This window comes from Syngnathus typhle, linkage group LG16, assembly GCF_033458585.1.
Source record: "Syngnathus typhle isolate RoL2023-S1 ecotype Sweden linkage group LG16, RoL_Styp_1.0, whole genome shotgun sequence".
Taxonomy (NCBI): Eukaryota; Metazoa; Chordata; class Actinopteri; order Syngnathiformes; family Syngnathidae; genus Syngnathus; species Syngnathus typhle.
In genome coordinates, this window is record NC_083753.1 from 8,069,963 (window position 1) to 8,085,337 (window position 15,375).

The window sequence follows — 15,375 nt, forward strand, 5'->3', positions numbered from 1 at the left end:
ATAATTAACGATTAATAATAAACAAAACGAAATATGACTTGTATTTATTGACGTCTCAATAAAGTTGTAAACGCATCTCTGGGTGACACCAGCGCCTTCTAGTGTTCGCTGGACGCACTACTACTTGCTCTCGTCCAGTACGAGTCGACTCCCATCAGAGCGTGAAGATGGCGGAGGGCGAATTGAACGTGGACAGCCTCATCTCTCGCCTTCTAGAAGGTGAGTCCAAACACACACACAGATCCCTGACGAATTCGCTTTTCGGCTTTGCGCCACCCTACTCACGGCTTATTTTCCTTAACCTCCGGAGCAGCCGCCTTGTTTTTACCTCACTAAAATAGCAACGAAGCTAACTGAGTAGCTTGTTAGCTTGACGCTATCTCGAGCCCCCCCCTCAGTGTTTATAAACAGTCGGGCGGTGAACGCCTACGTTAGCATCGCTTAGCTTCGTCGTATACTTTATAGCGATCAAAGCCACTTGATGTCCCATGTTGTTTATATGACTCAAATGACCAAGTTTGGACATAATATTTGATCGAGTAGGAGTGGCAGTTTCGCGAATTAGGAAATTCCCCTAAACTCACCAATTTAGCTTTAATGGGTGTTGCCTTTCTCGTAGTTTGCCTTACGAAAGTCGGAATCTCAAACAGTTCTCTAACTTTTTATATAGTTCACACCACTTAAAAATAAAAAGAAACTTAATTGTCCGAGTACCACCATTAGGGCTACCATTAAAACGCAGTAGGCCTAATTGTCCATCAGAAATTGTAATTCCTAAAAAGTACTGTAATTCGTGACGTTTCAAAAATTGAGTCATCGCACAGCTATTTTTTTTCCTTTTATAGAGTTGCAAACAGACATTTTAAGTTATAAAGTGATGCCAGACAGTTGAAGAGAATATTCAATCAAGTTAAAACCTTCATTTAACCAGAAAACAAGACCCACTGAGCGATAATGACATTCAAATATTCTCCACCCACCCCCCCCCCCCTAAAAAAATTAGCAATATCCTGTCTTGAAAAAAAAATCATATGTGGGTGAACAAGTGGACATTTTGGCAGACATCTGCTGCACAAATTGCGAAACATTTTTATGGTGGGAGGACCAGATTGCAAGCTAGAAGGGGTGTAAAAGGGAAAAAAAGAGGGAGAGATGAGCAGTATCATCATTTAATGTTCTTAATTAAAAGCCTTGCTGTTCCCAAGAGAGATATTTTTTGCCGTGAGTGCAGCGAGCTGCATTGGCATCGTTAAAAATGTCCTTGGCACAAATTCATTTGATTTATTTCTCGCCATCACTGCCTTGTTGAATGAACATAGAGGGCAAAAACACTCAGTGTGGTTTATGTTCTGTTTAAAAAAAAAAAAAAAATGGATAGAATGACTCCTCTTGTCTGTGTGCTCCAGTGAGGGGATGTCGCCCCGGCAAGATCGTGCAGATGACGGAGGCGGAGGTGCGGGGCCTGTGCATCAAATCCCGCGAGATTTTCCTCAGCCAGCCCATCTTGCTGGAGCTCGAGGCTCCCCTCAAGATCTGTGGTCAGTAATTCGCCAGCCACTTCCTCCATTTTGTCTGTTTTCAAGCGTCGAATAGAGAACACACACCTCTGCAAAACATCACTAGGGTTTGGTTTTGAAAAAGCCACAGATGGACCAGGTCATGTAAATTATTAACATTGCATGTAATATATATATTTTTTATTGTATTATTTGAAAGTGACACAATTAAATTGTTTTTCTAATTTTGTTTTATTTTGTTTGCAATGAATACTCTACTGTAATAAGTACTTTGGGCAAGCCAGGACATTGTGAACACTAAGAAAGGAATTTAAAAAGTTTTTCATCTTAACACGTACTGCTAGAAGAAGCCTGCAGTCCCCGTCGCAAATTTTAGGAATCATAGCTTTCTGCGGATCGCCCCCCCCCCCCCCAAATAGCCAGAGACTTCGATGTTAGTGTGCTGCTCATGCAGAAAGCAGCTTTGCGAGTCCTGAGGGCTGCACCACTGGGGAACTCCCACTCTGTACACACACACACACACACGCACACAAATGTACAAACGCGCAGTCTATTTCTTGCGCTGCAGCTCTGAGTTGTCTTATATAACCACTCCGCATCACAGAACACTCGCCTGGGTCACTCTTTGCTTGCTCGGGGAAGGCAAACAATGTCTTGTCATTCCATACCCCGAACTCAAGCGTGCTCTGCATTCCAAGCAGCCCATGTTCTTTTGGACCGCTTATTAGGAAGGAAGAAAGCCAACTTATAAAACCACCGGACAGATCTCGATCTGCCCCATTTGACTCATTTTGATGGCCAAAAAAAAAAATCCTGGTTTGCCGCCAAAATATTCTTACCACTTGTGCAATCATTCATTTGCACTTAGTGTTTTTTAATCTTCGATACAAAGAAGGCCCAAATAAGACGTTGCGTTGCAGTCATGTCTCGTTTTGGTGCCAGAGGCGGTTTTCTCTTTAGCCCGTGTAAGACAAGAAGTACCATAAATTGCAATTTTGACCATTCAGGTCCGTATGCGGTCGGGTTGTGTCCTGGTCCTGTTATTATTTTTTTGGGGTCGACACGTTTTTTTGGTGGCATGGTTTGCCGGAAAGGCCCTGGCACACGTGCCGGCCGCAACCGGGCCTGTTATTACTCTGCTGACCTTCAGCGAGGAGACTGAATTAGAACAGCTCCTATTTGGGATATAAAAGGAATCAAGGCTTGGCGTCAGAATTAAGCTAAAGAAAAAGCGTTGGGTCAAACATGTCCCCTCTCATGGTCAGGTGACATCCACGGCCAGTACACGGACCTGCTGCGTCTTTTCGAGTACGGCGGCTTCCCTCCGGAGGCCAACTACCTGTTCCTCGGCGACTACGTGGACCGTGGCAAGCAGTCGCTGGAGACCATCTGCCTGCTGCTGGCCTACAAGATCAAGTACCCGGAGAACTTCTTCCTGCTCAGGGGCAACCACGAGTGCGCCTCCATCAACCGCATCTACGGCTTCTACGACGAGTGTACGTTTGGACACGCACAAACGAGCCTCATCGCCGCACGCAAATAACATTTGTTCCGCGTATGCGCTCGCCAGGTAAGCGCCGCTTCAACATCAAGCTGTGGAAGACCTTCACAGACTGCTTCAACTGCCTGCCCATCGCTGCCATCATCGACGAAAAGATCTTCTGCTGCCACGGAGGTCAGTAGATGACAGTTCAAGTCAACAAATACAATGACACAACTCAAATCAAGCAAAACTGTTTACCCTCGGAAAATAAACGAGTGGTGTTTTTTACCTTTCAGGACTTTCGCCTGATTTGCAGTCCATGGAGCAGATTCGCAGGATTATGAGGCCAACAGATGTGCCTGATACCGGTAACGTGTTGGAAACAATTTCTATTTCCAGGTTTCCTTATGGCAGCAAATGAAAAAAAAAAACAACTTAGCATTTGAATGTGTGTTTTCGTGATCCACAGGTCTGCTCTGCGACCTGCTTTGGTCGGACCCGGACAAGGATGTGCAAGGCTGGGGCGAGAACGACCGCGGGGTCTCCTTCACCTTCGGCGCCGACGTGGTCAGCAAGTTCCTCAACCGCCACGACTTGGATCTCATCTGCAGGGCCCACCAGGTAAGCGCTGCAAGCGCTGTGGGCGGGCGGGAGGTAATGACGACACGCGCCGCCTCTGGCAGGTTGTGGAGGACGGATACGAGTTCTTTGCCAAACGCCAACTGGTCACACTGTTTTCGGCGCCCAACTACTGCGGGGAGTTTGACAACGCCGGCGGTATGATGAGTGTGGATGAGTCGCTCATGTGCTCCTTTCAGGTACAATCACACACACACTGGAGTGTCATGTTCATATCTGATTGTGGATTTCTCTTGTTTAAAGATTTTGAAGCCCTCAGAGAAGAAGGCCAAATATCAGTATGGGGGGGTCAATTCCGGTCGGCCTGTCACTCCTTCCCGCACCACTCAGGCCCCTAAGAAGAGGTGAACGCGCAGCCTTGTAAACCCCCCCGACACACACAGACACACACACACTGAAATACCGCACACCCTCTGACCCAGCAACAACCGCCCACCCGCCCTCTCAGTCCGCTGCATAGCACAGCTGCAGTGGAACCTCCAAAGTTGATGTTCAAATTTCTTCGTAAAGTTCATGCAATAAGAGCTCAAACGTATTGATTAAAACAACTCTGATCAAGTGTTTATTTACGTTAGCCCGGTTGTAAGTAATGGATGTTTGATAACTCGGCGCTCATTTTGTGCTAAGCAGACGGACGCTTACCTTGCGTGACAGTAACTTTCATTTCATGTCTGGTACCAACACACCAAATTGAATCAACTGGAGTCTCTTATATGTTCCCCCTTAGGAGGTTCCACTGTGCTAAACTGATTTATTTCCACTGACAACTCTTCCCCCAGCCATCCATTGACCGCTCTTAACGTGTAAGCGTACATACGTTTGCTGTGACCAATCTGTTACGTTACATTTGTAATCGTTTGCCTGTTTGTTCATATTTTGATAATATTAACACACATTGTGAGGGGAATAAAAATATTTTTTTATTTTCTCTTGACACACAAAAAGTCAAATTGGTGTCATTTTGCCGAGTGAGCGCCTCCCGATATTCCAGCTGAACACGCTTACGTACATGTGTATTAAAGTACATGTATTTCCATCGCTATCGACACGTGACGTCTCCCTGGTTAGTTGCAAAGAATGTGAAGGGACCGGTATTTATGAAAGATCGAATTTCCCGCCCTCCTGACATGAATTCCACCGTGCCTCTGTTTTCAAATATCCCACAGACAACAGTGGAACCTCTAACGTCAACAAACTCTCGTTAAATTAACTTAAACCTGCAACCAGTGGCACCATAAAACCTTCAAATATAATACTCGGTCCAAAACAATCCAAATAAAACTTATTGGTTCACAAAATATTGCTCCAAATCAACATTCAACTTTGGAGGTTCCACTGTATTTTTCTTTTTGTCATTTGTCATATCAGGATCGTTTCCTTAGGCAGTCATATCAACCTTTTTTTAAATGGTGAAACATAAATTCATAGAATTTTTCGATGATGGTCAGTATTTTTACTTGATTATTTTGAATCGAGACGTGCAGCGTGTGTGTGTGTGCGGCATGTCCTTGCTTTTTCTATGATAAGTGCTTAAACCAGCTTGTGGATTCTTGTCAAATGTGTCAAAAGAAAACTACTCAATACTCAAACGAAGTGTACGCCATGACACAGAACCGCATCTTTTTGGAGCTTTGTCAAGTGTTGTCCTTCCATCCTACTCCTCTTCCTCCCATCTTTTTGGAGTCGGATGACTGGCAGTGGAAGTGGCCATAGGCTTGCACCTGACCTGGCATTGCTATTGTGATCGTGACGCCACCTGGTGTTTAGATGCGGTGTACTACAGTAACGCTCTCCGCCTGCTCTTTGGGGCATACTTCTTCTCTATGTGGTTGTTTTTGTTTGTTTTTCCTCTATTCACACGCTTTTAATTTATTTCCTTATAATAACAACATATGAAATGACTGCGGTGTTAACCTAGTTTTGCAATTTGTACAAGTTTGAAAGTCAATAAATGGGTTGAAACTCAAGTCGTTTGCTTGCTTTTTGAGAGTGAAATACTACTTTTGGAAATATAGGCACACATAAAAAAAAACAATATTACATAGGTCAAAAAGGTGAAGTGCAGTAATTAAATGTGTCCGGCAGATGTCACACAACCCTTGGACGAAGAGCAAAGTGGAATGCAGCTGTACCGGAAGTAGCTGTATCCGCGCTGATGTACATATAAACTGGATGCCTCGCGAGAAGTGCAGCGTTTAGATTTGGTGCGTGTACCGTAGCGGAAGTGGCTTCATCCGCGCTGATGTACAAATAAAACGGACGCCTCACTTCGCACTCCGCAAATAGATCCACTTGGATTCTGTCAACCCGGAATCACCGGGGATTAAGTACGCTATATAGCATGAATTGCTATATCATGTCCAGCTAATATAGCAAAGAAATGTCAGGTATAAGCAATTAGTAAATGTGCCTGTTAATTATTTGTCAAATGTATCTCGGTCAAGAAGGGGTGAGATCGTGAGGCGATCATGATCATCATGCTTTGCGGGGTTAACGTTATCTGTTATTATCGGCTCTGGTGACTCGTCTGAAGTTCATCGATACAGGTAAGAGTTGAAGCCTGGTTAGCATTAATTAGACATTAGCTCGCTGTTTTTATAGTCGCAGACCTATTTGGAAGTTGTTACAATCGTATACGTTAGCTACGAATGCTTACTTTTGAGATCATACATTTTTTTGCAGATGAAAACAACTTGCATTTATTTTAATAAAATATATGTAACTTATTGTCATTCATGCTTTATAAAATGCTGAAATGTGTTATTTCTTCTTCTCCAGATTTGTTGACTCCACAATGACCTACAGTGCTTTGGGTGATGAAGAATGGCCCGGTTCCGACGTAAGCAGTGTGCGGCGTTGCTGGCTGTGGTCCTGCTCGTGCTCATCGTGACTGTAGCGCTCAAGTTGCTTGTCCCGGAAGACAATGCGTTTCCAGATGGCAAGGAGCCTCCCCTGGACCAGAAAGACGAGGGGAAGGAGAGTGACGTCCGACCCGGGTTGAGCAAAGCCGCCCGATCGGAAGAGGATGACAAACTGGCGGCCATACTAAGCAAGTTCCCCCCGCCAAACTACTACCTTCACGCCTTCTACTACATCTGGTACGGCAACCCCAGCTTTGACAGCAAATACATCCACTGGGACCACCCACGGATGCGGCACTGGGACCCCAAAGTGGCTGAGAGGTATCCACAAGACAGGCACATCCCGCCTGATGACATCGGGGCCAACTTCTACCCGGAGCTGGGGCCTTATAGCTCCCGGGACTCGGCTGTCATGGAGGCCCACATGCAGCAGCTGCGTACAGCTGCCATTGGTATGAAGAAAAGTGAAAAAAATAAGTGTTGATTTCTTACGTAAGACAGCTCGTGCTAACTGTCATGATTTACGGCGTCCTCAGGGGTCATCGCCGTTTCCTGGTACCCGCCTCATACCAAGGATGACAACGGCCAGCCCATAGATGACATTGTGCCGCAGCTCCTGGACATGGCACAGCGCTACCACATTAAGGTGACAGACAACGTGAATGTTGTCAATCTCTACTGTCACTCAAATTATGCAGAAGATATAAGCTCACAAATTTGTCCACAGGTGACTTTCCACATTGAGCCCTACAAAGGGAGAGATGAAGTCAACATGCATGGCAACGTCAAATACATTATTGACAAGTGAGTCCAACCTGGCAAGATTCCTACTCAGGAACATTTTTAAACCTCAAATCTCTAACCCCCCAAGGTACGGCGAACACCCGGCCTTCTTCCGCTACCGCACCGACATGGGTAAGTTCCTCCCCCTATTCTACGTGTACGACTCGTACCTGCTGAACACGGAGCAGTGGGCCCGGCTGCTGCGGCGCACGGAGAGCGGCGGCATCCGCGACACCCCGTACGACGCCGTCTTCCTGGCTCTTCTGGTGGAGGAGAAGCACCAGCGCGAGGTGCTGAGCGCCGGCTTTGACGGCATCTACACCTACTTCGCCACCAACGGCTTCACCTACGGCGCGACTCAGCGCAACTGGCAGGCGCTACGGGCCTTCTGCCGCGACAACGGCATCCTCTTCGTCCCCAGCGTGGGACCGGGCTACGTGGATACGGGCGTGCGCCCGTGGAACTTCCAAAACACCAGGAACCGCATCAACGGCAAGTACTATGAGACCTCGCTGAGCGCCGCGCTGGAGGCCAAGCCCGATTTACTTTCCGTCACGTCCTTCAACGAGTGGCACGAGGGCACGCAGATCGAGACGGCCGTCCCCAAAAGCGGCTCGGTGCTCTATCTGGACTACCTGCCTAACAAGCCGACCATCTACTTGGAGATTACGCGTAAGTGGGCCGCCATATTTGGCGACGAGCGAGGAAGACGGCGGGAGTGATCCGCCCGGGACTTGAGGAGCTTTCCAATGGGCACATAGGTGGGGCACGGGCGGATCTCTGCTGTGAAGAGCAAAAATCTCTTGAGACATTGACGCCCCACCCAAAAAATGTTCCGATGACTTGCATATGCCACAAGATGGAGGCTAAGGTCTTAAACTGAAAGGACCATAAAGCATCAACACTATGCATTTAGCATGTATGCAATCATGAACCCCAAGGGAGATGGTACTTTCAATATTAATAAAAATAAATGGTGATTATCATTTAATCCATCATTGACTAGCTCTTTTATAACCTGAACCAATGAAGGAAGGCTACGCTGTGACTGTCCATGGCAAAGGTCTAAATAGTGACTCAGCCTAGTCTGGTCACTGTACAGTAAATTGAGTCGGAAGTTGCTTGACAGCATTTATTGTGAATAGAAAAAAAAGTCTACACACCCCTCATTGTAGATTGCCAGATTTGTCTTTGTGAAATCTTTCACAACTTTTATTTGACAAATAACCTGGACAACTTGAACTGCTTAAAAATAATCCATTGTCTTTATTGGACACATAACCTGTACAACTTGAACTGCTTATGATCCATTGTCTGTGGAGGAGTGTATTAATATCCACCGTATTTTCCGCCAAGCACAATGAATACAAACGCGCAAAGTGGAGCGCCGCAGTGGCGATCAACACAAAGTAGCGAGCCTGCGCATCATCCCACACACGCACACGCGCGCACAGTGGAGCCCCCAGTGGTGATAAACAGAACAAGTCAGCGAGCCAGCACATCACAGCTCAGCAGCACACATACACGATGCAAGCACATGCACCATATTTCTTGATTATTTTTTTTTAACATGTAAATCTGTTTCTGCCGCAGCATCCAATGCGCATTACACGCGTTACCAGGTGCAACGCGCGCGCGCGCGCACACGGAAGAAAAAGTATGAATGTGGGCTGGTCTGGATGTGGTGACGCTCACACGACGGTGGATAATTCCAAACACATCGTCGTCATGCGAATACAATGACTGGAAGGTCTCTCGAGATGGTGAGTCGAATTCCTTTATTTGCGCCCCCCCCCCCACACACGCCCCCAGCTCCGCCATCCCCTGCATCAATCCACGCCTTGCATCGCAGCTCGTTTAACGCCGTATGGGATGTGACGGATGGCGGGTTTCGCGCACGTCCAGGGGGCCGAATTGCGCCGAACGCGACTTGCGTGACGGCGGCATCGTGTCGGCCGCGAATGACCTTCAGCTCCGCATCTAAGGTGCTCTCGTGACGGGCATCGAAGTCTTCCCCGTCAGTGTCCGATTAGAACAGCATCAGCTAGATTTCGCCCAACACTTGCCCAGTCTCCCTTTTGATTCATTTTTTTTCTAGCGTTTTCAGTGACGAGAGTCTGTTCATGCTCATTTTATTCATGCACAAAGCGCTAAATTACATTTAAATAGCGAGCGACACGTTTAGCTGCTCCAGAGTAGACGTGACCGGGAAATAAAGAAAAGGGTGAAGCAACACGATGGCGGCATCAACATCGACTGCCTCTAACTTAAAATCGGCAATATATGCATTTCTTTTGTCCCCCACAATGACTGAATGAATGAATGAATGAATGAATGAATGAATGAATGGATGAATGAATGAATGGATGAATGAATGAATGAATGAATGAATGAATGAATGAATGAATGAATGAATGAATGAATGAATGAATGAATGAATGAATGAATGATGTCTTTATTTTAAAAATATTACAAATAGAAAAGGATGAAAAAAATAAAAAAATAACACTAATAAGTGTCATGTGCAAGTCCATACAACAAACGAACAAACGATAAACCAACGAAAAAGAATGCTCGAAAAAGAGTTGGAGGAAGCCTCGCTTTTTAGATTCCTACCCCTTTCCTTATTCTCTTTACCTCTTCCACCAGTGCCAAGATGTTTTTCTGCTGCATCCTCACAGCAGAAACTTCTTCTGAAAGGAAGTGACTTTTTTACGTCCTCGACTTCCTCCGTGGACATTGTTAGGGTTTACAAATGATCTTGATCGTATGATTATGTCGGAATGTAGACTAGATGTCAAGTTATTGTTTTGTCAAGTCATGTCAGTTTGCCCGTTCTCTTAGTTCGTTCTCTTCAATAAACCCTGGTCCAAGCTGCATTTGGTCGCCCATCCATTCCGTGACACTAGAATTATTAACTTTGTTTCAACCTTTTACATTTCCTTGACCTCAGTTGTTGAAACTTTCCAAATGATGTGCAAACATTCTTGCTTAGTGAATCATCTAAAATGCTCCACTAGTTTCTATTTTTCATAGCCTGATAAAACAATAACAATCCACACTGATTAACCAGTTGCTCCCCCCCGCCCTGCTTGTTCTCAATAATTTGCAAGAGACCAAAGGCAGACTTTGTTCGAACATCGCTGTACGTACAGTAACGAACAAATTCTCCGCTTGCAAGTGTGGTTCTTGCAAAAAAGTTGGAGTGAGCACCACTCCAACGGACATGGTTAGTTTTTTTTTTCGGCTTCACATTGCTCACGTTGGTCCCAGCGATCTCTGACAGCTCAATCCGCTGTTCCAAGGTAAATCAACTGTCTGCTAACAAACTCGCCGGTTCATGGTCTGCTTAGATCTTTTCTTGTATTTCCTTTCACTCTTGAGATCCTTGGTTTTGTTAATTCCTCTCCACGTTTGTTTCTTTCACTCTTGAAAGCCTTGGTGGAGTTGGAAAAGTTGGACCCAAGGTTTAATATAATTATCGTGATTTTCGGACTATAAGTCGCGGTTCTTGGGTGGGGGGGGGGCGACTTATAATGAGGAGCGACTTATATGGGAACCGCAATGTAGCAAGGGATTACTGTAATTTGAATTTCAAGCACGCCCGGTCCTATTCTATGGATGTCTCTTCCGCCTCCGTGGCTGGAAGTCCACGCCGCCTCAGGCCCGTTCTCAGCTCTTTGTTTGTGTCTATGTCACGTTAGCATTGAACAGAGGCTGTGATTTACCGAAGTCAAATTCCTTGTTTGGCACGCTCAAACGTGGCGAATAAAAACTCTTGAATCTTGAATCTATCGTTTAGCCTGTTGTTGCTCGTTCATGTCTGTTCTTGGTGTTGGATTTTGTCGTATAAATTTCCCCCCAAAATGCGATTTATACTCCGGAGCGACTTATATATGTTTTTTTTCACGTTGTTGTGCATTTTATGGCTAATGCGACCTAAATTCCGGAGCGACTATTAGTCCAAAAATTACGGTAATTAACTCGTGTGCACATGCGGCTTATAGTACAGTGCGGCTTATTTAAGAAAGGTTGAAGGTTACTGAAACATCACTTGATGTTTAATTTTTGTGCTTGTTTTGCCCCCCCAAAAAATTAAAGGCATTAAGAGGACCTGTTAAAGACACATCCCAGCCCGTCGGATCGTCGCTGTAGCCACCTCTAGTTGAAGACTCCATGTAGGAACGTCTGCTCTTCTTGGATTCCAGCTGCAAGTCAAATCCACAAGGTTGGTATCGAGATGTTACATAATCACAACGGTCTTCAACCACCCGCCGAGATCTCATTTCCCGTTCTGTTCTTCTTCCAGTACAGAGTAATGTCCTCGGCAGCCGTGCACAGAATCCTACGACCACTTTTTTGGGGCACCTTCATCCTCGGGTGCTTCGTGACTCTCTTCTTGATGTATTTTAAGCCGTCCACCAGCTGGCTGTCTGGTCCCGTGGAGTCCAATGTGTCCAGCGAGCATGTCAAGGGCGCCTTCTACTCCAAGGTTGACCGCAACATAACCACGGTGCTCATCTGGTTCTGGCCTTTCGGAAAGACGTACGACCTGAACGTGTGCCCGTCGGTCTTCAATATCGACGGCTGTTTGGTCACGGCCGACCGGAACCTCTACAACAAGTCCGACGGCGTTCTCATCCACCACCGGGACATCGGCTCCGACCTGTCCAACCTGCCGCCGCTTCAGCGTCCGTCCTTCCAGAAGTGGGTCTGGATGAACCTGGAGTCACCGTCACACTCTTCCCAACTGGCCGGCATCGAGAACATCTTCAACCTGACGCTCAACTACCGTCGCGACGCCGACATCGAAGTGCCTTACGGCTCCTTGTTGGCCACCGAGAGCGAGGGCGACTTTGTCCCGCCCAGCAAGAACAAGCTGATCTGCTGGATCGTGAGCAACTGGAACCAGGAGCATGTGCGCGTCAAGTACTACAACGAGCTGTATAAGCACATCGAGGTGCACGCGTACGGCCAAGCCTTCGGCGAGTACATCGCGGACCAGGACTTCTTTCCCACCATCGCCAGCTGTAAATTTTACCTGGCTTTTGAAAACTCCATCCACAAGGACTACATCACCGAGAAGTTCTACAACCCTCTGGCCGCGGGCACCGTACCCGTGGTGCTGGGCCCGTCTCGACAGAACTACGAGAACTTTGTCCAGGGGGACGCCTTCATTCATGTGGATGATTTCGCTTCGCCCAAGGAGCTGGCCGACTACCTTCTGCTCCTGGACAAGAACGAGGAGATGTATCTCAGATACTTTGAGTGGCGGCGGCACTTTAAGGTGAAGATATCGATGTTCTGGGCCGAGCACACGTGCCTGGCCTGCGACTACCTGCGCAGGCACAGGGAGTACAAGACGGTCAAGAACCTGGACAAGTGGTTCTGGGGCTGAGCCAGCTTGGGAAGGCTTTTTGACTTGGATTCATTGAACCCGACTGCTTGCACTTCTTTTTTTTGTATTGATTCAGTGATTTGATTCAATATGAGCCAATTTTATGGGAAGCCTTATTTTGATTTTTTTTCTCTCGTCCCCGCAAAGTGATGCCTGAACAACGGCGACAAGAGAAACCAAAGAAAGTGAGAAAAAAAAAAAACGGTCACCTTTTCTCGCTGAAGTCTCACTGGCGGCTCAAGTTTTGACATTTTTGCGTGACTCGGTGATCCCTCATGGAGAGTTTTGTCTTTGCAGTATAATTTTTTCTTTTTTCCTCCAAGCATTCCAAATGCACATTTATTTGCGTATATTTATGGTTTATTTGAAAGTTATGTGCTTTATCTTGTTTTTTCATACTCTATTTCTATTGAGTGATAGACTTTGGCATGACGTGAATTGAGATTGCAAAGTCAGCCTTTTATACATCATTTTTATCTTCTGCCATACACTGGAAAGTAGTGGTGTATATAAACTGATGATTTACGATACTTAAGATGGATGCCAAAAGGAAAATTACAATTACCTTTGTTTTTTTAAATTAATTAGCGGACAAAATTTTCTAGCAAAATAGTGAAGTTAAATTTTGGGTCAATAGAAAACATTTTATTCACTTGTTTTTCTGTCTCTATTCAAACATAAATAATATTTAAAAGTAAATAATACATAAAAACTGTGAATATATTTAAAAAATAATTTCTCCCTTCATTGCACTATTTTTTGGGATTTAATCAAAGTGTTCAAAATGATCACTCTGCCACAAATGCTAACAAACTATTTTTTTCCATGGCAGAATATTTGCAGTGCAGTTATTTTCCGACTTTAAAAAATAAAACTACAATAAATTGTGAGTCTATGTATAAATTACCAAAGTACTCCATGAAATCCTTAAATTTATGGAGAAACATAGTCTGCTGTATATTTGAAAAAAAAAAAAATCCATCTCATTAACACTGATAACAATACAAATATCGATATTATCTGTATTTGGAAGGATGTGTCCAGTGCTCACCACTACTGGAAAGAACTTTTTTTTCTTATGGAGTGTCATTGTGAAAGCTGTATTCATGTAAAAAGAAAAGAAATGTCAGGTGACATAAGAAGGAATGTTTTGTGTATATTTTTCAATGTTTGGCACACCCTGACATCGATGGAAGTGTCGTGGTAAATTTTACCGAGCTTTGACGATTTCACGCTCGGGTGTGTGTTTGTTGCGTTTGCCCGCTTGTCTCTCTTGTTTTGCCAAACTTGTGCGACCTTGTGTCGCTCTCGCACGCCGTGTCTCTAATGTCCGAAAAAGAACAGACTCACATTATACTCGTGTCGAGTGTATTTCCATTTGAAATGGATCGATTGAGTTTTTTTTTCCCATTTTTGCCAAATCACTGTATTTTGCCAAATGTTGTATTTGAACTCTAGATGTCAGCTAGTGTCAAAGAAAAAAAATAAAGAGTGAAACATTTTATGGCACCTATTTCAAAACACACACACACACATAAAGTGCAATATAATGCGTGTGCGCTGGTATAAATAGCTTGGGAGAAGCCCAGCTAAGTGATTGATGATGTCGAGGAGAGGATGTTATGATGGTTATGCCGCAATCCTCGGCCTGTTAGTTACGACCTGACCCTGGCAACCACATCGCTATTTGCATCCCTATACTCTGCAGAAGAGTTTAACTCGTCTCTTGTATCTCAGATCAGCTTTACCCATTGCAATGAATGGAGATGTTAGTAATCCGTTCCAACCAACTGACAATACAGCAAAGAAAAGATATAAAAAGGAGCATGTTTTTTTTTTTGTAGGTATTTTTCATGCCAATTTTGCAAATGATTATTGTCTATAATTGACGGGGATTTTTTGAAGCACAAAACAGTACTTCTGCCTTTACCTTCTTTTTGCAGTACCGGCTTTTCTACTCAAGTCCTCTGTTTTTGTGTGTTAGTCAGTTCAGTGATGTCAGTAATGTCACGAATGGATGGTGGAAATGGACCAGGGCGTGACCGGGGATGAATCATGGCAAGTAATCCACTGATGCTATTTGAGGTTTAATAGGAAGGCTCAGTTAACAGTTATAGGGTTCAACCAATCTGCACGAGTCAAGGAATTCCACTGCAAAGCTATACATATTTTGACATTTCTAGTTGACGCGGTATTAATTTCAGTTTGAATGTGATTCGATATGATTATGTGGATAAAAGGGGGATAACAATACATTTGCGTTATATAATTGTTAATTGGTGGTAATCACATCCGGGGTGAGAGGTCACGAAAAGGGGTGGAGCCAGAAAAGAAAAGATGGACGACAGCGGACGAGAGACAGATATTCGAGTGGATTCAGAAAAGTGGAACTTTTATCCAAAATGTCCAAAATGTTCAGGAAGGATGCTTTTTGAAACGTTAACTGGGATAGAGTTAGTCGGTTTAGTGAACTACTTAGCAGAAGACGTCGGTGAGTGAAATCAGCCGCTAATGCTAGCGCACAGAGTTTGCTAAGCAATTAGCGACAAGCAATAATTAAGGCCCGTGTGGAGAAACGAAGTTGCCAATGAAGACCAGGAGCGCTTGGGAGGACTTCGTGAACTAGGAGCGCTTTGCTGACATCGTCTGGTGGACTTTGGACTCGCCCTTGTTGCTTTCTCCGTCTTTGCTGTC

General features: G+C 45.0%; 3 protein-coding genes across 4 annotated transcripts; all 3 read left to right on the forward strand.

The window, feature by feature from the left end:
* Positions 1–102: 102 nt before the first annotated feature.
* LOC133169083 (serine/threonine-protein phosphatase PP1-beta catalytic subunit-like) lies at positions 103–5,606 on the forward strand. The gene is made up of 8 exons (XM_061300981.1): positions 103–219; positions 1,407–1,538; positions 2,783–3,013; positions 3,088–3,192; positions 3,297–3,368; positions 3,470–3,621; positions 3,684–3,818; positions 3,883–5,606. The coding sequence occupies exons 1-8, from the start codon at positions 168–170 to the stop codon at positions 3,985–3,987; spliced, it is 984 nt and encodes a 327-aa protein (XP_061156965.1). The 5' UTR covers positions 103–167; the 3' UTR covers positions 3,988–5,606.
* Positions 5,607–5,858: 252 nt separating this feature from the next.
* manea (mannosidase, endo-alpha) lies at positions 5,859–8,274 on the forward strand. Its single transcript, XM_061300978.1, has 5 exons — positions 5,859–6,185; positions 6,418–6,952; positions 7,037–7,146; positions 7,228–7,304; positions 7,372–8,274. The coding sequence occupies exons 2-5, from the start codon at positions 6,463–6,465 to the stop codon at positions 8,003–8,005; spliced, it is 1,311 nt and encodes a 436-aa protein (XP_061156962.1). The 5' UTR covers positions 5,859–6,185; positions 6,418–6,462; the 3' UTR covers positions 8,006–8,274.
* A 498-nt stretch (positions 8,275–8,772) lies between these two features.
* On the forward strand, positions 8,773–14,182 carry fut9a (fucosyltransferase 9a). 2 transcript variants are annotated; one of them, XM_061300979.1, is made up of 3 exons: positions 8,773–9,046; positions 11,385–11,511; positions 11,593–14,182. In XM_061300979.1, exon 3 carries the CDS (start codon positions 11,602–11,604, stop codon positions 12,679–12,681), a length of 1,080 nt encoding a protein of 359 aa, XP_061156963.1. In that variant the 5' UTR covers positions 8,773–9,046; positions 11,385–11,511; positions 11,593–11,601; the 3' UTR covers positions 12,682–14,182. The 2 variants fall into 2 exon arrangements, with proteins under 2 accessions (XP_061156963.1, XP_061156964.1); XM_061300980.1 differs by lacking the exon at positions 8,773–9,046 and adding an exon at positions 9,278–10,588.
* Positions 14,183–15,375: the final 1,193 nt, after the last annotated feature.